Source organism: Orbicella franksi, chromosome 13 (assembly GCF_964199315.1).
Source record: "Orbicella franksi chromosome 13, jaOrbFran1.1, whole genome shotgun sequence".
NCBI classification, from domain to species: Eukaryota; Metazoa; Cnidaria; class Anthozoa; order Scleractinia; family Merulinidae; genus Orbicella; species Orbicella franksi.
The window spans coordinates 7,933,939-7,955,569 of NC_138157.1; the positions used below are offsets into that span (position 1 = coordinate 7,933,939).

At 37.5% G+C, this 21,631-nt stretch overlaps 1 protein-coding gene, 3 non-coding genes and 1 pseudogene across 4 annotated transcripts; 4 read left to right on the forward strand and 1 right to left on the reverse strand.

Moving 5' to 3' along the window:
• The first annotated feature begins 169 nt into the window (after positions 1-169).
• On the forward strand, positions 170-20,380 carry LOC145466319 (melanocyte-stimulating hormone receptor-like; annotated as a pseudogene).
• Positions 9,286-9,357, forward strand: Trnae-cuc (transfer RNA glutamic acid (anticodon CUC)). Its single transcript has one exon. It is a non-coding gene; the product is annotated as a tRNA-Glu (tRNA).
• Positions 10,915-11,847, reverse strand: LOC145465639 (melanocyte-stimulating hormone receptor-like). The gene has a single exon (XM_081449416.1). It carries the CDS (start codon positions 11,845-11,847, stop codon positions 10,915-10,917), a length of 933 nt encoding a protein of 310 aa, XP_081305542.1.
• Positions 12,848-12,919, forward strand: Trnae-cuc (transfer RNA glutamic acid (anticodon CUC)). The gene has a single exon. It is a non-coding gene; the product is annotated as a tRNA-Glu (tRNA).
• Trnae-cuc (transfer RNA glutamic acid (anticodon CUC)) lies at positions 18,435-18,506 on the forward strand. Its single transcript has one exon. It is a non-coding gene; the product is annotated as a tRNA-Glu (tRNA).
• Positions 20,381-21,631: the final 1,251 nt, after the last annotated feature.

The window sequence follows — 21,631 nt, forward strand, 5'->3', positions numbered from 1 at the left end:
TCAGGATTTATTGCATGTTCTTTTCCATAACAGATTACAGGCCTAACAACGTTAATTGAAACGAAAATTAGAATTTTTTTTGACTGAAAGTAACAACAACAAAAACATCTCTAATTAATATTTTCCTGATTTTAAGATTAGTAGACGATATTTTTTAATAAGTGCGAAAATGATATTTGAAATGAAAGTTATTCTGTTACACTTAAGAGGTTATTCACGTAAAGAAATATTCCATCACTCAAGTATGCAATTTAAGGCCTGGGTCAGGAATGTAAAGTAGAATTATGGTTAGGCAGCTATATCTCATGTTGTATTTGTTTTACCAAGCTGAAATATTCCCTGATTATAAAACTCGGCGCCCTGCGTTGCCTTAACATATAATTTTGATCACGTGACATTCACGTGAATATTTTGTTAAAATTTGGTAAATCGGCGAATTTGTATTGTATTGATCAATAAACGAGCGTTTTCGATGCAAATTTAGATTATCTACCTTGCTACGTTCGGAATCATCTTCACTGATATTGGTTTTAGAAGATACAGATGATTAAAAGTCAAAGTTTGTTGAAAAAAAATGACCTTTGACCCTACAGCTTAGTGACCAATAAGTTTTTCCTCTTGATATGACATACTGTACGTACATCATGTATCTCAGTAATGGAGACATCAGTGAAAAGTCTGAAATTGGGAAGATCTCTTATATGTACACTTTTTTATTTGGACTATGAAAGACCTTGAAAAAACCTTTTCTCCCTTCCTTAGTTCTTTTTAAACCAAACCTTGTTCATTACATTACACACAAAGCACATTCAGAAATCTACCGTGATGGAATCTGGAATTCCGCTTTCCCGAGAGCCTTGGTAAATGGCCAATCCCCTCCAAAGAAAAAATGAGATAAGAAACTGTTACCCGGGCCGCGGCGGTAACGTTCATCGTGAAAAACCTCTTAAGCATACCGGAACCACTTGTTTCATATTCTTCACTATTACAAAGACATCGCCTTTTGTTCGATCTTAAAATCAGGAAAAAGTTAATTGGAGATTTTTCGTTGTTATTTACAATCAAAAAAGCAACCAAAATCATCTAATCATGTAACGTTATTAGACCTGTAACATGTCATGGAAAATATATGAAATAAACCCCGAATTCCAATAAAAGACGGCTTTTAGCTGGGTAGGCTCGTCTTGATAATGAAAATTCGCAATCCAAGGTAGGAGAACTATGTATAGCTGACAATCCTCTTCCAAAAATTTTAATTTGGATTTTGAAAGAAAGAGCCACAACTATTGTGTTGACGAAAAAAACACAAAGGACCCTGCGTACCATACACCCTCACATATAATACATTCAAGACATCGTCTTTAAAGTTTGTGGCATCTTAACCAAAACAAGTTTCAGAGGACCGCTGGTAATTAAGGACCCTTTGTGCTGGCGTTTCTTACGCGAACAATAGTTACTGTCGCTAGCGCACGAGGTTCACATCTGGACCGCTCTTCTCTAGCGCTTGGGAAGTAAATTCTCACCTCTCAGCAAAAAACAAACAAACAAACAAAAAAAAAGCCAGCCTGCTGGACCAGCTCGTTTGGATTTCACGCTTCGGACATACCGTCCGATTTCAAGCACTCGTGAAACTCCTTCGATACGACTTTGTACATCAGGCAATAGTCTTTTCTCAGGTGTGGTGGAAGAGTGTGTCCAATAACAGTAGAACTAAAAAAAAAACGTAGAAAAATTCACGTTTAGTTCAAATCCAAAAAAAAAAAAAGAAAAAAAAAAGCTTCTTGGAAAATAACCTTTTTTGACGTTGATTTTCAAACGAGGAAATACATATGGTATGGGCACTTAACCTCATCCAATGTTTTGTTTTAGTATTGTACGTGGACAGCAGTCAAGCATGGAGACAAAAATGACCACAAAATTTAATCCAGACTTGACTGTTAATAGCCTCAAGTTAATTGCTTGACCAAAGCATAAAAACGCATTCGTTTTCGTTTAGAAGTTCTTATTGCCTCCCACAAAGATTTTTTTTTGAGTCTTTTGCAACCAATCATTTTAAAATTTTCTTAATATTGATTTAACTGAAAAAGGAGGAAAAGAAGATTTCGGTGGAGAATGTGAACGTTTAATTTCTCTGTGTGTGTTCATTTCCATAATATAGAATTTAACAGTTGGAAAAAAAAAAATAAAAGAAGCACCTGCTTGTATTGAAAATTAAAAACGTATCGTTTATCTGCTCTCCCAAGTTTTGATTTGATTTTTCACGCTTACATGCATTTTCAACTGATGAACTCGTAAACTCTATCCCGTTGCTTAGCTTTATTCATTAGTGAGAAGGCGAACACATAAGCGACAGATTTAACACCACTAGTTCTTTCTCGCCCCCGACAAATAAAATACGAATCAAAAGCTCAGTAAACTTCCGACTGCGATCGCAGTCTTTGAAAAGATGCAATCGCATTCATATATTTGACTTGATTACGAAAGGGACTAGAAATCTTTCGAACGCTAAGTGGTCTACTTTTGATGTTGTCTTGAATACCTAAAACTGGCAGAATCAGGCATCTTTGTGGTTGTTGAATCAGATTTTTTCAGTACGCCATGACAAAACTCGTTTAACCTGCTCCATCGTAAACGTAAACTTGGAACAAGCGGAAGAGACCGAAATCACAAATATTTTAACGTGTTGTATAACTCAGTGTTTTGTATAACAACAATAATGGGAAATTCTGTTATTCTTCATGTCATTCGGAAAACACCACAATTTCAGGGTCACAATTTCTTTGCCTGGCTGCTTTGAATCGCTTCGTTGGATTAATTTGTCGGTCAGTTTTTGTGGCGTTCAAGATAGCTGAACTTGGGAATAACTTTGGCGCACACTGTACCTTGAGGATGATCCAGAGACTATCTAGCTAAATAACTTCCGGCGATTCTTTCTGAATTTTAACCGTTTTCATGTTTACGCCCCGGTGGCCATTTCAAACATTCAATATATCTTTTCAAACAGACATATTGAAATCCTCCGCATCGCACAATCATTTAGTTGTTTCTAGCTTCCAGCAGTGACAACATTTGTCCATACTACTTTTTATTGTAATATTTACTTTACATAGTGATACATCTAAACTAGTAACAGTACACAAATGACATATCAAGACTAGGTTTACACTAGAGGAGATTTTTTCCGGATTCGTAAGTGTTTCCGGATTCGTAAGTGTTTCCGGATTAATCAATTTTAGAGTATTTGGATTAGTAGGCGTTAACACTGAAAGGATATTCGGATTCCTAACCGTTAACACACGTCGACAACTCCGGGACCATTCATGATTGAATGTTTAGCAGACTGCTTGTTGTCTCGACAAGGGGAAACAGACTGCCGCCAAAAAGAGGGTAGGGTTAGCGTGAGAGAGTGTCAAGTTTTCTTTCAACTCGCTGACCACGCTATTGTTGTTCATCATGTCGTACCACCAAGCATTTGCTCTGGTCGTATCCGAGGAAGCGTGGAGGACGTCAGCGTTGCTTGCGTTGATAAATTTAAATCTAAGGAATATGGTATCACCCATTTTAAAAGTGATTACCTGAACCTGTAACAGAATAAGGCAACCAGCGACCGCCATCAATGGCCATCAATGAGACTACGACTGTGACTCCATTACTAGATCCGACATTTTGATTCTACCGCAAACTCAGAAAACCTTGTCGAAGAGCTATAGAAACAGATATTACACTCTTATTCACCGAAGTGGAGGTCAAAAGTACTATGCTAATGACCTCCGAGCTAACCAATCAGAACTCGTGAAAAGCAATATTCATTTAGGCGGTATATACTAATCCTTTTTACTAACAGTTTAAAATTTGGGTCTTTGTTGAAACAGAAATTCCCTTAATTTTCATATAGCTAATTAACATTTTGACTACGAACCCGGGTTTTCTATGATCGAATAATCAACAAGGCTAGTTGACTATCGCTCATAAAGAACGAGGGTGGGTAGTCAAATTATTTTAGTAGACACTCTAAAGTATTACAGCACAAAATTAAATCTACATTTGGTCCATCAGCAAATAGAAAACCATGAGAAAACCAACGAGATTCGAAGGTTTTCAATGGAACACAGCAATGCTGCAAATGCTGCAACCTGATTGGCTGAGCGATCGCACACTACCAGCCATTAGTGTGCAGTGGCTGTCCGTCCTTTGCAAAATGGCCACGTTTGCTTGTTTTTTTTTTTTTTCCATACAGAAGCTTTGGAGGAACGTTTTGATGCAACTAGATAATTCAATTCCAGAGAAGACTAGAAGAAAGACATTTACTGCTTCTTGACATTGAGAAACTTGAAATGATTGAAAAAATGATGCACGGGCCCCTCACCTCTCCTCTTATAGTCCACAACTAAATTTTCTGCGATTCTTATTGGTTTAACTTTAGGTTTGGATAATGTTCATCCGCGGAGAGACACTATCAGCCCTTAGTGCCCGTCCGAGGAAAATACCCGGATGGATAGTACTCGTCCGTGAATTGTTTCCGTGAAAACAAGCGGTCTTATAGAAAATAAACGATTGAAATTGTATTAAGTGGGTTTTTGTTTGTTTTTCTTTTTCAAATTTTACATTTGGCTTTCACCGCTTTCATCTAAAAAAGTTTAAAATAATTCAATATGATTTTTGAGCTGGCGTGCAGAAGAAAATTTAGTGGTGAACAATAAAGGCAATAGAGTGTTTATGTCTCGAAACTATCGGTCTGATAGGAAATTTGATGTTCTTGGAAATTTGATGTGCTTAAAACTAGCATATTTGCTCTGGATGCCCCGCGTCTCGGGTACATATTTGGTTTAAGACCATCAAATTTCCGCGGGGCAGCTATCAGCCGATAGTTCCTTGAAAGAAGCACTCTATTGTTTAAATGGAAATCTCGAGCTCATAATCTACTTGTTAATTATAAATAGAAGTCTCAATCTTATTCTGGGAACTGCAGATAATTAATTCCGACTATTTTATCATATATCGAGCGCGGTTGCTTAGCCACAGGTTTTTCCGTGTCTATCATAAGAAGTTTCTATATATGCAATACCATCAATATCATCAAAGCCTTACGAATACTATGAGGACTGAAATGAAATTGTACTGCCCTCGTTATTTTGCAGACTAAAATTAACAGAATGCCAGGAACTCCTAGAAATTGAGAACTGCCCATCTATGTAACAAATATCGGAGAAGACGTATGTTGTTTTCCTCTCAGCTTTTCCACAGTTATTTGCGACAGCTGAACATCCCTTACGCAAAGCACAAAAATTACAGTCAGAGAACTATTACCTTGACATTGCTCTGCTTTCCAGAGAGGTGACCACATTCTAGTTCACCCTGAATACGTTCTTAACAGCAAGGTACTCAAGGTCGTAACAAAAAGTGTTAAAAGTGTTATTACCAAAGGAAACACAAGTCAGTTTGTGATCCAAAATCTCAGCATTACGACAGCTATAGCAAACACACACAGACAAACAACAGTTTGAAAGACGCGAGGAACAGTGACAATCGTTTTACATCATAGATACAGGGTTGCAGCCAGAGGCCGATCGATAGAGACTGCGCTTAAAGTTAACAAAGACAGGTCAGAGGTTGTCCAACTAGATATGACATGAGCCATTCCCAAGATGTAATACACACTAAAGTCATTCCCAAGATCAGCTATCTTGAAGCCTTCGAAAGATGGCTGACAAATCAGTCCAACGAGGAGATCTGAAGCAGCCAAGCAAAAGAGAAGGACGAACGATGGCGAATAAAGTTCGTGCGTTTTCCGGATCACATGAAGAATAACAGAATTTCCAATACATGTTACGATTGAAAATACTGAATTAAGAAAACATACTATGATATTGATTGTTAAGGTTTCCCTTGTTTGGTCCAAGTGTATGTCCAAAAAGACACAAGTCTGGTTAGATGTGTTCATGGTTAGTCTTTTACCAGCTGTCCTCTGAAACTTGTTTCGGTTAAGATACCAGAAACGTTACGTTAAAGACAATGTCTTGAATGCATTGCATGTGAGGGTGAAATATGCAGCCCAATTCAAGTTGTGTGCTCCCTTACTTTGATTGAAGTGAAGTCTTTGAAAGTAAACGGTGTCCTTTGTGTTTGTTTGTTCACCACAATAGTTGTGGCTCTTTCTTTCAAAATCCGAATTAAAATTTGTAGAAGAAGATAGATAGTTCTCCTACCTTCAGTGGTACATCAGGATCATACAGATTGCGAATTGCCATCATCACCACTGGAGCCTTCCCAGCTAAAAGAAATCTTTTAACGCTGTTATGGGATTCAGGATTTATTTCATATATTTTCCATAACATGTTACAGGCCTATTAACGTTGGATGATTAGATTATTTTGATTACTTTATTAATCAAACCTATAACAAAATTCTCGAACGTGATTGCCTATCAGCAGCCCGATTTGAGCATTAATTGGACAGTGTACGCATTATGCTTGTAATTGGACAGTACGCGTCATTTTGCGCGCGATTTTGCGGTGCACTTTGTTGAGTAAACTGCTGGGTTTTTCAGCATTCATAACGACGTTTTAAAATCGTTCAGCGCTCAATCTATGGTTTGTTAGTTTCTCGAATTTTGTCATAGTTTTGATTAATTGGTAACAGGACATCGTGTCGTCCAATTCAGTCTGTAATCATACTCGTGATTAACAAATCGGACTCCCGCTTCGCGGTCGTCCGATTTTGTTAATCACTCGATTACAGACCGAATTGGACTCCACTCAGTCCTATTACCATTATTAATCATAACAATTCAAATTTCCTCAAATGTGATTGGTGCATAATCTGCTGTATTTTGCTCTAATTAATCTGCAAAGTTGTAATCGGACAGTGTAATCGGACACCTGTAATTGGACAGTTACATGAGCCAATCATTTTGAGTCCTCTCCACTAAATCCACCAATCACAACATTGATTACAATCACTATAGTAACCTCTGACTGAGACTGACTTTGTAAAATTGTGGAGGTTCAGTCTCTGGTGACTGTTTTGAAAGAGACTTCACAGCCATTTTGCGAGTTGTTCTCCATATTCTATAATTATGATATTTAAAATGACGATAAAAAGCTCTTTATCAAATGAAACTTTTACTTTTGTGGGAAATTGTAATTGTTATGATTAATTGGTAACAGGACATCGTGTCGTCCAATTCAGTCTGTAATCATACTCGTGATTAACAAATCAGACTCCCGCTTCGCGGTCGTCCGATTTTGTTAATCACTCGTATGATTACAGACCTAAAGTCCTATTACCATTATTGATTGAAAATAGCAACAAAAAATATCCAATTAACTTTTTACTAATTTTAAGATCGCACAATAGACGATTTATTTTTAATAGTGATATATATATGAAACAAGGGGTTCCGCGTGTTAAAGAAATTTTTCTCGATGCACTTGAAGAGATATTCAATAATTTTGTGGGATTACTATTCTAACAATTTACACGACTAACTCAGCTTAACGGGTCAATAACTTAAATATACCGGTCAGATTGCTCTATCTTTGCCGGTTTAATATTTTCTGGCTCAAAGCAGTCTTTTTCAACACCGTTATTGGAATTGAGGGTTTATTTCATAATACTTTCTATAACAGATTACAGGCCTAATAGCATGGATTGAAGAGAAAATTCAAATATCTTTGTTGCTTTTTGATTGAAAATAACAACAGGAAATCTTCAATTAACTTTTTACTGATCACAACTCGAACAACAGATATATGTTATTTGCCGGCTGGGAGGTCCGTATGGTGAAAAAACGTGACCGAGGTCTTGAAAAGCCCGAGGTCACAGTTTTTCACTATACGGACCGACCCTAAGCCGGCAAATAACATGTTTATTTTTTTCTCCTCCAGTAAATTGGTTTTACAGATTACAAATGGGTTTGGTTACACAACCCTTGTCACTGAATCGGCTTCCGCGCCGTCTACTAACGATTTGCAAAAAATCTCGGCTACGAGCAAGTAACTCAGATAGTAGACAAAGAAAGATGCATTAAAGAACAGATTTTTTTCGAACTACTTTATGTTAGTTGCATTTATTTCACCAGATAAGTTCTCCAAAATTGTTTTTGCGATGTGAAATTTCGTTCGAGGTTTGAAGTTTTACAGTAAATTGAATAGCCGAAAGCGAGGAAATTCGTCAAGTGTATTCCACAGAAATTCTCCGAAATACAGCAACGATCAGAGAGGTAAACTCGACTGAAATTGACTCAAATTTTATGGCGAAAGAAACACAGGATTACGCGCCATTACAGCGCCAAGCTACAAACAACCAAGCTAAGCAAACTCTCACAACTTCAAAACACTCAATTGAATTTACTTACAGTGACTTTCCTTGCCATTTTAAAGTGAACAGAGATAAACTTGCGTTGACTAATCGTCGATGGACGTGTAAAAAAGGCGAAAGATTGACAACTACCGCCAACTTTTAGGAGAGAAATTTAGGCTGCGAAGAAAAAATCTGGCCCGTGGGCCGTATCGTAAAAAGCTGGACCGGTCACGTGCGTATGATTAGCCAATCAAATTCGAGGATTTAGGAATCCGCCCCGCTCAGATGCTTCAGAAAAAATAAAGGATATTATTTTAGTGGTGAAAAAAATGTGAAGTGGCTCTGGCGCACTTAATAGGACTTTTACGATGCACTTTAAGAAATATTCATTGTTTTTGTGGAATTACTTTTCCACTAATTTACACGACTATATGTTAGCTTAGGGGAACAAGAAGAAAAATCTACTAATCAGATTGCTGTGGGTGCCCTTAACTTTCAACTCATGGAAGAATCATAATGTAACGAGAAACCAAAACAGTTTTAAATTTTGGTAGGTTATTAAGTTACCAGGAGGTATTATTTTGCATATTATACGCAATGTGGTTTTTTAAAGGGAATTGTTTTATGTTTTGTTTTGCTCCACTGGTAATTGTTCTGGATTTGAAATACGTGGAGACTTTCTTGAGACAGCTTGATATTCATGCGACGATTGTCTTTTGAATAATTATTTTCTTTTCAGCTGTTATCTCTCTTTTTTTAAAATTAAAACTGTCAAACATTTCCCAATGCTTATAGGAAAAGTTTCATCATCAGTGATGCACACTTTCCTGTCAAGAACGCATGAAATTTATACAGGGAATGATTTAAAGCTAAGCTACAACTTCATTTCCTGGATCATTTCGCAAGGCTGATAAATTGACTTATTACGTGTGGAAGCGCTTAGTAATAAAATAGCATATATAATTTTCAGCACGAACCGTGAAGCCCCACGTGGTCTAGTGGTTAGGATTCGGCACTCTCACCGCCGCAGCCCGGGTTCGATTCCCGGCGTGGGAATTGTTTTTTAAATTTTAACTTCATTTTATCCTTGGAGAGGATTGGCTATTCACCAAGGTTATTTGGAAATCGAGATTTCCTCACATAACGTTAGATGAAGGAATGTGCCTTTCTTGTATCAGATACTGGCTCAGCTATATGACTTCATCTGAAGTATATTGTACCTAATAAATGTAGAATTCAAAAGCTCATAACACAAACTCACGTTTAGTTGGAATCAAAAAGGAAAAAAAAACATATCAGAGCGCCTCATTTTTGACGTAGACTTTCAAACAAGAAAATAACTTTTTTTATGGTGTGGGCACTTTAACCTCATTCAATGTTTAGGTATTGTCGTTGAACAGCAGACAAGCATGCAGACAAAAAAGGTCGCATATATTAATCCAGATCTGAGCGTGAATATCCTCGTGTTAATTGCTGAAAGAAAGCTTAAAAATGCATTCCTTTTCGTTCAGAAGTTTTTATTGTCTCCCAAAGAGATTTATTTTGAGAAACTGGAAAATAAATTTAAGTCTACTCACATTTAGGGGTAACAAGTAGGGATTCATTGGAGGAGCGTAAATAATCTAGCTGGAACATATATGGTTGTAATAGTTCCCTTAAATAATGAGGAGCTATTCCATTAATGGACAGTTACAGGCTAAAAGCAAAGTTTTATAGTCTATTCTCTCAGCCACTGATAGCCAGCAACCCTTGAAGCATAGGCGTGATATGATCCCGCTTCCCAGTTCCATTGAGGAGCCGAAAAGCTGCATTCTGGACATACTGCAGTCTCTGAACCTGGTTTTTCGGGAGGCCCAACAAAAGTAGCGATTGACTATAAAAGGTAAGAAACTATGAGATTATGTAATTTGTCTCTGTGTTAATTTGCATAAAATAGAAATTTTTAACGACCGCACCTGCTTCCATTGAAAATTAAAAACGTATCCTGAATCTTCTCTTTCAAGTTTTAATTTGATTTCTCACTCTCACATTCAGTTTCAATCAATGAACTCGTAAACTCGTAACCTCTTTCTATTTCTATGATCCTAAAGGATTGCAGCACAAAATCTTCAATTTGGTGTATTATTAAACATAAAATTAAGAATGAGTTTCATTTTCCAGATGGTTGTCCATCAGCAAATAGAAAACCACGACAAAGCCAATCAGATTCGCTGGTTTTCAACAGAACACAACCGAGTGGCTCCTAATGGAAGTCTTGGAAGTCTTAATCTTATTCTGGGATCTGGGGATAATTCTGGTTATGTTGTCACCTATCGAGTGTGGTTGCTTAGCTACAAGGTTTTCCGTGTCTATCGTAAAATAGATCCGACTACGCAATAAAGACAAATGAAAACAAAATTATATACATTGTAAATGGATAGTAAAAAACTCTGAGAAAACCTCGGATTCTGCACACCGACCTCATGCCATCGAAACCTTAGGAGTACTATAAAGACTAATACGATGTACTATTGGGATAGCATTATACTGCTTCTGTAAATCTACTGACATAACTATCAGAAAGTCGGAAACTCTAAAACATTGAGAACTGCCAGTAACAAATCAGTCAGGAAATTATTGTCTTGACATTGTGATACTTTCCAGAGAGGCAACCTCATTCTGGTTCATCCTTAGTACGTTCTTCACAGCTCGTCTTATCTCTCTGATTCTCCAGCAGTACACAACTGGGTTCAAGAAAGAGTTGATAAAAACCACAGTTACAATGTGATTAAAGGCAATCTTGGTTGTTCTGGTAACTCCAGTATATAGCTCAATGAGCATAATAACAAAAACTGGAAGATAGGATATCACGAACAAACCGTAAACATAAAGCACAGTCACAGCAGATTTTCTACATTTGAGCACGTTTATCGTGTTGCTTTGAACACTCTGCTGCTGTGTTATCTGGCGCTGATGCCTGCGAACGATTTGAAAGATCTTTACGGTACTCAAGGTCGTAACAAAAAATGTTAAAAGTATTATTACCAGCGGAAACACAAGCCAGTTTGTTATCCAAAATCTCAGCATTACGACAATTATTAAAAACAACCACAGGCAAACAACAGTTTGAAAGACGCGAGGAACAGTGACAATCGTGTTATATCGCAGATGTAAGGTCAAAGCGAGAAGACGATCGATAGAGACTGCGCTTAAAGTTAACAACGACGCACCAGATGTTGTCCAACCTGATATGCCATGAATTATTGCCAAGGTACAATGCACACTAAAGCCATTCCCAAATTGAGCTATCTTGAGCCCTACGAAAGATGGCTGGCAAATCAGTCCAACGAGGAGATCTGAAGCAGCCAAGCAAAACAGAAGGACGAACGATGGCGAACGAAGTTCTTGCGTCTTCCGGAACACATGTAGAATAACAGCATTTCCAGCACATGTTACGATTGAAAACACTGAGTTGAGAAAACATACTATGATATTGGTTGTTAACATATCTCTTGTTTGGTCCAAGTGTATGTCCAGAAAGACGCAGGTTTGATCGGTTGTGTTCATCTTTAATCTTTTACCAGCTTACCTCCGGAAAATGGTTCGGTTAAGCTACTAGAACTGTTAAATACAATGTCTTGAAAGTGTTACATATGAGGGTTTCATAACGCAATTTCAGTTTGTGCCCTGTTAGTTGTATTGAAGGCAATTAAGTCTTTGAAAGAAATGAGTCCTTTTGTTTCTTTGTTTAACACAATAGCTAGGCTTTTTCTCTCAAGATCCAATTTAAAATTTGTGAAAGAAGATTGTAAACTATATATAGTTCTCGTAATTTCAATGGTGCGTCAGGATGATTTAGATTGCGAATTGTCAACATCACGACTGGAGCCTTCCCAGCTAAAGGCAGTCTTTTTCAACGCTGTTATTGGAATTCAGGTTTTTTTTTCGTATTATTTTCATAACAGATTACAACCTAAAGTTGGTTGAAAAGGAAATTCGATTCTTCTGGTTGCTTTTTTGATTGAAAGTAAGAACAAAAAATGAAATTAAACTAAAGAATCTGATCACGATCGCATCATATAACTGGCACACTTAACTTTCAAATCATCGAAGAGTCATAATGTAACGAGAAACCAAAACAAGACCTTGAGTTCTACTTACAAAGACTGTCTGATATTTTGGTAGGTTATAAAGTTACCAGGGGGTATTTTTGCATGTTATTCAAGACGATTTTTTTTCAATAAGGGCACTGTTTTATGTTTTGTTGCTCCACTTTTAATTATTCTGGATTTGAAATACATGGAGACTTTCTTGAGACAGCTTGATATTCACGGTGCTTACGGTTGTCTTTTAAATTATTATTTTCTTTCCAGCTGTTATCTCTTTTTGATTAAAACTTTTGGATATTTCCCATGCTTATAGGATAATTTTCATCACCAGTAATTCACACTTCGCTGTCAAGAACATTTTTACATACGCGGAATGATTTAAAGCTACAGCTTAATTTCCGGGATCCCTCCACTAGGCTGAGAAATTGACTTTTTACGTGTGGAAGCCGAACATGAAGTCCCACGTGGTCTAGTGGTTAGGATTCGGCGCTCTCACTGCCGCGGCCCAGGTTCGATTCCCGGCGTGGAAATTTTATCATATTTTTTTTAAAAATCTCCTTTTATCCGTTGAAGGGATTAGCCATTCACCAAGGTTTTGTGGAAATCCGGACTCCCTCACATCACGGCAGGTGAGGGAACTTGGATCAGATACTGGCTCAACTACAAAACTTCATTTGAAGTATGTTGTACCAACTGATAAATGTAGAAATCAAGAGATCACAAAAAAATTCGCATTTGGTTGAAATCCAAAAAAATTGTGGCAGAGCTTCTTTTTTGACGTAGAGTTTTAAACGAGAAAATAAAATATTTTATTGCATGGGTACTTTAACCTCATTCAATGTTTTGGTATTGTGCTGGAACAACAGACAAGCATATGGCCTGAGCGTTATAGCCTCGTGTTCATTGCTCCTCAAAAGCTTTAATTCCATTCGCTTTTGTTTAGAAGTTTTTATTGCCTCCCATAGTACTATGAAAACTCTGAAATACCTACGAAGTACTGTTGGAATAAAATTGTTCTGCTGTCGTAATTTTGCTGACCATATGTAACTATCAGCAAGTCGGGAACTCCTAGAATTTGACAGCTGCCAGCTAATGTAACAGACATCGCCAGAGATGTATGGCGTTGTCCTTTTAGCTTTTCCAGAGTTACTTGTAGCAGCTCGACTTTCCTAAAGGAAAGCACAAAAATTGCAGCCTGAGAACTATTGTCTAGATATTGTTCCACTTTCCAGAGGAGTAACCTCATTCTGGTTTATCCTGAATACGTTCTTAACAGCTCGTCGTATCTCTATGATTCTCCAGCAATACACAGCTGGGTTCACATAAAAACCGCAGTTGCAACGTAATCGTATGCGATCTTCTCTTTCTTGGTTAATCCAGTAAATGTTCGATAAGCATAATTACAAAAACTGGAAGATAGCATATCACGAACAAACCGTAATGTCTACATTTGAACACGTGTTGCTTTGAACACTTTGCTGTTGCTGTGTTATCTGGCGCTAATGCCTCCTAACGATCTGAGATATCTTTAAGGTTCTCAAGGTGGTAACAAGAAATATTAAAAGTGTTATCACCAGGGGAAACACAAGCCAGTTTGTGATCCAAAATCTCAGCATTATGACAGTTATAGCAAACAACCACAGACAAACAACAGTTTGAAAGACGCGAGGAACAGTGACAATCGTTTTATATCGCAGATGCAGGGTTACAGCGAGAAGACGATCGATAGAGACTGCGCGTAAAGTTAAAAAAGACATGACAGAGGTTGTCCAGCTGGATATGGCCTGAATTATTGCCAAGGTTCAATACACACTAAAGTCATTTCCAAGTTCAATTATTTGTGGCCTACGTAACATGGCTGGCAAATCAGTCCAACGAGGAGATCTGAAGCAGCCAAGCAAAACAGAAGGACGAACGATGGCGAATGAAGTTCTTGCGTTTTCCAGATCACATGTAGAATAACAGCATTTCCAGCACATGTTACGATTGAAAACACTGAATTGAGCAAACATACGTACTATGATATTGGCTGTTAAAGTTTCAATCGTTTGGTCAAAGTATATGTACAAAAAGACACATGTTAGATTGGTTATGTTCATCGTTAGTCTTTTACCAGCTGTCCTCCAAAACTTGTTTCGGTTAAGATACCAGAAACGTTAAAGACAATGTCTTGAATGCACTGCATGTGAGGGTGTGGTAACATGCAACTTAATTCAATTTGTGCTCCCTTAGTTACTACTTATCCAAATGAAATTAACCTAAAAGATATTGTCATCGCATTTTATACCTGGCACCCTTAACTTTCAATTCATGGAGAAGCCATAATGTAACGAGAAACCAAAACAAGATTTTACATGTAAGATCTATGCACAAAGACTGTCTCAAATCTGAAATTTTGGTAGATCCCTTGATAGGTTATCAAGTTACCTAGGGTTTGTTGGTAAACTTTACGTAATGAGGTCTTAGAAAAGGAATTGTTTTATATTTTGTTGCTCCACTGGTGATTATTCTGGTTTTGAAAGACATGGAGACTTTCTTGAGACAGCTTGATATTCACGGTGCGGTTGCCTTTTGAATAATTATTTTCTTTTCAGCTGTTATCATTTTTTTGATTAAGGCTCTCAATGTTCATCATGCTTATAAGATAATTTTTATAATCAGTGATTTAAATGATTTAAAGCTACATCTTAATTTCAGGGATCCCTTCATTTGGTTGAGAAATTGACTTATTGACTTTGTACTTTCAAGGCAATTTCCGTCAAAGGAGATTTAGGGGATCTAGAGCTGGAAGGAAGGTTCAGGAGAAAAGAATGCGCCGCTCATATAATATTCAAACTTTGGTTTCAAATCCAATTTCCCGATCTAAATCTGCATATTCCAGAAAGAATTCTAATTGCTCAAACCACAGCAACTTAACAATAATACCGCGTCAACCGTTTGATAGAGGAAATACATCGGCGACTGGCCCTGTAAATTTCTGCCTTTTTAACACGCGTTCAGTAAACAACAAGACTCTTATCATCAAAGACTTTGTTGCTGAACATTGCATTGATCTACTTGCTGTAACGGAAACATGGTTGCAACCAGAAACTGATAATGAATTTATCATTCGCGATTTATGTCCTACAGGCTATTCATTTCATCATGTTCCAAGATCTGGCCCTGTTCGTGGTGGTGGAGTGGGCTTGTTGTTTCGATCATGCTTTAATATCAAGCTTCAACCACACAGGAAATTTATTTCGTTCGAACACATCGACTTATTATTGAACTCGGTTGATAAAAGTATAAGAATTGTCATTGTTTATCGTCAACCGCCTTCGAATACTAATGGTTTTACACCTGCTATGTTCCTGGATGAATTCTTCACGTTCTTGGAACAATACGTTACTATTCCTGGCAGCTTATTAATAGTCGGTGATTTCAACTTTCACGTTGATACTTGCGATTCTCAACACGTAGCCGCATTCCTTCAGTTGTTGGATGTTTTCAATCTTAATCAGCACACAATTGGATCTACACATAAAGACGGTCACACTTTGGATCTTGTTATCACTAGATCAGATGATGACATTGTTTCTAATTTGTCAATTGATTCTCCTTTTGTTATATCTGATCACGCTGCCGTTCATTTTCATCTGATGCTTAAAAAACCAGTGTTGGAAAAGAAGCTTATCACATTTAGAAAACTTCGTTCAATTGACTTTGATAGTTTTGGTTCTGATGTCACGAATTCTAGTCTTTCGAGTCTCTTTTCCACACCGCTTCCGTGCCTTGATGACTTAATCAGTGAGTATAATGGCGTTCTTAGTTCCATACTTGATATCCATGCTCCTGTAAAAACCAAAACAATAACTCTGCGTCCGGCTGCACCTTGGTATTCTGAAGAAATAAACAATTTGAAGAAAGATTGCAGGAGACTGGAGCGGCGTTGGCGAAGGACCAAACTTCCAGTCGACCGCCAGTTGTTTATTGATCAATGCCGTGTAGTCAACTTTTTAATTTGTTCTTCCAAGAGAACTTACTACACTAAGCTGATCAGTGATAATCAGACGGACTATAAAATTCTTTTCAAAACAATTGACAGTCTATTACATAGAAAGTGTGATATACCATATCCGCCCTGCAACTCGCCTTCGGATCTCGCAAATAAGTTCGTCGAGTTCTTTTCTGATAAGATCACCAAAATACGGGTCGACTTAGACAATGCAGCTCTCATCATCCATCAAGTTCCTGAAGTTAACCGGGTCTGTCCTTATACGTTTGATGAGTTCAGTTTGGTAGATGTTGACGAAGTCCGCAAATGTGTTGTGAAATTATCTTCCAAGTCATGTGATCTTGATCCTCTTCCTGGCGATGTCACAAGAAATGCTTTGAGCACACTGCTTCCATTTATCACCAAGATTATAAATACTTCGTTGCAATCTGGCCAAATACCCTCTCAATTAAAAGTTGCTAAGCTACGTCCTCTTCTTAAGAAGCCTTCTCTGGATCACACGCAGTTTTCAAATTATCGCCCTGTTTCGAATCTTACTTTTCTCAGCAAAGCAATTGAGAAGTTGGTTGCTAACCAACTGATCTCCCATGTTAACAACAACAACCTGAATGAGCCATTACAGTCTGCCTACAAACAGTATCATAGCACAGAAACGGCTCTCATTCGCGTGCATAATGACATCCTCACAGCAATTGATAAACGTAGAACGGTAATTTTACTACTTTTGGACCTCTCTGCTGCTTTCGATACTGTTGACCATGATATTCTCCTCTTCCGTCTACAACAGCGCTTTGGAGTTACCGGCAAGCCGTTACTATGGTTTAAATCTTATCTGTCCAATCGCATGCAGTATGTCTCTGTTGATGGTGCAGCTTCCTCAGATCATGCTCTTCAATGTGGTGTTCCACAAGGATCAGTGTTGGGACCCATTTTGTACGTTCTTTACACTTCACCCCTTTCAGACATTGTAAAGAAATTCAACTTGAGTTATCATTTTTATGCTGACGATTCACAACTTTATCTGTCCTTTCAGCCAACTATACCCAGTGATAAGGATTTAGCTGTGTCCAACATCGAGCGCTGTGTACGTGAGATTGATCACTGGATGTTGATTAATCGTCTTAAACTTAACAAGGATAAGACTGAACTTCTAGTGATCTCCGCAAAACATCTACCGAGACCAACCCTTCAAGAAATCTCTGTCGTCGATGAAACCATCTGCTCGTCACAGAAAGCAAGAAACATCGGTGTCATTTTTGACCATCATTTTCGTTTTAATGAACATATTGCAAGTATTTGCAAATCATCTTTTTATCATCTCCGTAATATCAGCAATATAAGGAAGTACCTGTCATCGACTACCACTGAAATACTTGTTCATGCGTTTGTTTCTTCAAAATTGGATAACTGTAATTCTCTACTCTATGGCTTACCAAACTGTCTTTTAAAAAAGTTACAGCACGTCCAGAATGCCGCTGCTCGTCTCATCACCCTCTCTAGAAAACACGAACACATCACACCTATTTTGTTTAATCTCCACTGGCTTCCTGTTAACTATCGTATCATCTTTAAAATTCTACTCATCACGTACAAGGCCCTAAACGATCTGGCACCTTCATACGTTCGTGATCTTCTCACTCCTTACACTCCGTCTCGTCAGCTACGTTCATCTTCTAAAGAACTTCTTTCCATTCCGCACTTCAATTTGAAAACATATGGCGCAAGATCTTTCTCTGTAGCAGCTCCTACACTTTGGAACACTCTTCCGTCTGACATCAAGAACAGCTCCTCAGTGTCCCTTTTTAAACATAAACTAAAAACGTTCCTTTTTAAGAAAGCATTTTTATAACTTTTTAGCGACATTTTTTTTATTTTTACTTTATTTGTCTTAAGTGTTTTTAATATTTCTAACTGTAAAGCGCTTTTGAACTTTTAGGATATTGGCGCTATATAAATATTTCATTATTATTATTATTATTATTATTACTTATTACGTGTGGAAGCGCCTAGTAATAACATAAGACATATTATTTTCAGCCCGAGTCACGAAGTCCCACGTGGTCTAGTGGTAAGGATTCGGCGCTCTCACCGCCGTGGCCCGGGTTCGATTCCCGGCGTGGGAATTGTATCATTTTTAAAAAAATCTAATTCTATCCGTGGGGGGGGGGGGGGGGGAAATTGGCCATTCACCAAGGCTTTGTGGAAATCCGGACTCTCTCATTTCACGGTAGATGAAGGAAAGTGCGTTTTTTTTTTTGTTTTTTTATGAGATACTGGCACAACTACATGACTTCATTTGAAGTATGTTGTACCAAATAAATTAAGAAATCAAAAGATCATCAAAAATTCAGAAGTCCAAAGGAAAAAAATGTTGAAATCCAAAAAAAAAAAGAAGAAAAAGAAAAAAAAAAAAAAAAAAAAAAAGAAAGAAAAGAAAAGAAAAGAAAAATATAGGAGAGCTTTCTTTTTTACGTAGAATTTCAAATGAGAAAATAAAATATTTATTGTATGCTTGGGCCTTTTAACCTCATTCAATGTTTTGGTATTGCACTTGAACAGCAGACAAGCATGTAGACAAAAAGAACATAAAATATTTATTTAGACCTAAGCGTTAATATCCTCGTGTTAATTGCTGATCGAAAGCTTAAAAACACATTCGCTGTCGCTTAGAAGTTTTCTTTTTGCCTCCCACAGAGATTTGTTTTGAGAAATTTGCAGATATTCTAACTTGTATTCTTAACTCAGTGTTTTGTCTAACAACAATAGTGGGAAATTCTGTTGTTCTTCATGTGATCCGGAAATTTCATTCACCACAATTTCATTCATAGTTCGCCATCATTCGCCTTTTTGTTTTGCTTGGCTGCCTCGGATCTTTTCGTTGGACTAATTTGTCACCCATTTTTCGTGGCGTTCAAGATAGCTGAACTCGGGAATAACTTTGGTGCATACTGTATCTTGAGGATGATACAGAGCTTATCAAGCTGGACAACATCTGGCGTATCTTTGTTGATTTTAAGCAGGGTTTCTAATTCTGTCGATCGACTTCTCGCTTTAACCCTTTATTTACAATACAACACGATTGTTACTGTTCCTCGCGTGTTTCAGACCGCTGTATACCTGTGGATCTTCGCCATAACTGTGGTTATATCGAGATTTTGGATAAGCAAGTGGATTATCATTCCGGGTGTGATATTGCTTCTATCATTTCTTGTTACAACCCTAAGCACCTTGAAGATATTTTAAATCGTACGCAGGCATCAGCGTCAGATAAGCCAACAACAACAGCAGTGTGTTCAATGCAATGACAAGGTTAATTTTCTTACATGTAAGAAATCTGCTGTGACTGTACTTTATGTATATGCTTTGTTTTTGATATTCTATTTTCCATTCTGTGTGACGATGTTTGTGGATTCATTTATTGGATATACAAGAACGGTGAAAATCGCCTATGACTGTGCTGTTACAGTTGTTTTTCTTAACTCTTCTTTACATCCACTTGTATACTGCTGGAGAATTCAAGCAATACGACGAACTGTGAAGATCGAACTACGAAAAAACTGAACTTCGTTCTTCTGAATAAAAAACTTTTATTGTAGCTCGGTGGCGTAACCGAGTAAAATCATTTTAAGAAGTATTAAAGTACAAAAGTAACCACACTCCTTCAGCCCCTCTGTTAAGAATAAAACAAAAAAAAAAACAACCAAAAATATCAAAGGATCGTAAAATGTCATGGTAGCGAATCCAATTAAATCCTGGGAAAAAACAGAATCGATTCGGCAGTGGTATAATTTAGGTGTCAATGTGTTAATTGCGCGTTATGGTGGTTATGTTGTCCCAGGCTTGTCCAATTTGCATGTCTATCTCGAACCTGTCTCGCACATCCACAAAAGTTAAAGCGCTTGTGTTTCATATAGACATTTTTTTTTTATTAGAAAATTGATTCAAAATCTGATTTACTTGGAAGTGGTTTAAAGTTTAATCTTGAGAAAGTGAAAATGAAATTGAAATTTGAATTGAATTGAATTGAATATTTTGTTTTAAAAATACTACATGAAACTTTCGTTTATGATGAGTCGTCATCTCTCGGGCGCTTTCATCGAATTTCGAATTCGCAAGCTTTCATTGGGTTTTTAACCTTCGCAAATTATCATTAGAATTGACACGGAGAGTCATGTGAATGGCCTCAACTCTCGCGTACGCTGAGCTCGTTTGACCACTAATCATCGATAATCACGTACTGGGAGCTGTTAACGAATTCTCTAGTTTGGCCCTATCCGTTATCTAAGGTCGTTCTCGCTTTTTAGCTGTGCACAAGTGCCATAAGTGATGTAAAGAGAGAGAGCCAGCTTCTACTGTTGCTTCGGCTGGTCTCAGTTTGATATATATTCAAACTATGATGATTAAAGTAGAGTTTATAAATTAGGTTTTTTTGTTTATTTACAAATGGGTATGTTTTAGAAATACTGTAGATAATCATGCTTAAAGAAATATGATATTTACATTTTTACTATACATGCAGCTTTTGTCTCGCCCGTTTAATTCTACAATTTCTCATTAGCCAATCAAGTAGTTTAGGTGCTATAAATGTATGGTACATATAACATGTCTCGTGCTTTCAAACACTGCTATGAATTAGAACCATTTTACGAAATTCTCCACCGAATCAGCGAGTGCAGACGAAAGGAAGCACTATATAACAGATATTCGAGAAATGCTGGTGACGGAACAGGCTGCTAGAAATTCATGAAAGCTTTTCATCAGCTAAAAATCTGACAAAAATTGGATTTGTCTCTGACTCATTCAGATCAGCATGACTGCATGTTGTGTTGAACGTCTCAAGAAATACACAGGAGTTCGTTTCACTTCGGTCTAGCAGCATAGTTCTCCGTTTACCTGATTCGATTTTATCTGTAGCCGGTGTACCCTGCCTTCTTGCCAGTTTGTCAATATTCAATAAATACCTCGATGTGTGTCTCTTGCGCATGCTGCAAACAGTCATTTTGTATTCGATGCGGTCAGAGTGTAAAAAATGCAACAGTTTCCAAGACAAAAGGACTTCAACAAGTCAACCTTGACTTTTCTTTGTTTTGTGCTTCCACTCCAGTGCCTGGCTTGCTCATCCAACATGGCGGATTTCGCGCCATGTGACTGTCTGATACAAAGAGCCCACCATAACGACTGAATCAGTTCTGTTTTTCTGCCCATTATGAAGGCCGACACAGCATCGATGCTTTTAAGAATTGGTGCT

Excerpts from the sequence above, each read along its gene's own strand:
- LOC145465639 (XM_081449416.1), bottom strand. The coding sequence starts at position 11,847 with ATGAACACAACCGATCAAACCTGCGTCTTTCTGGACATACACTTGGAC.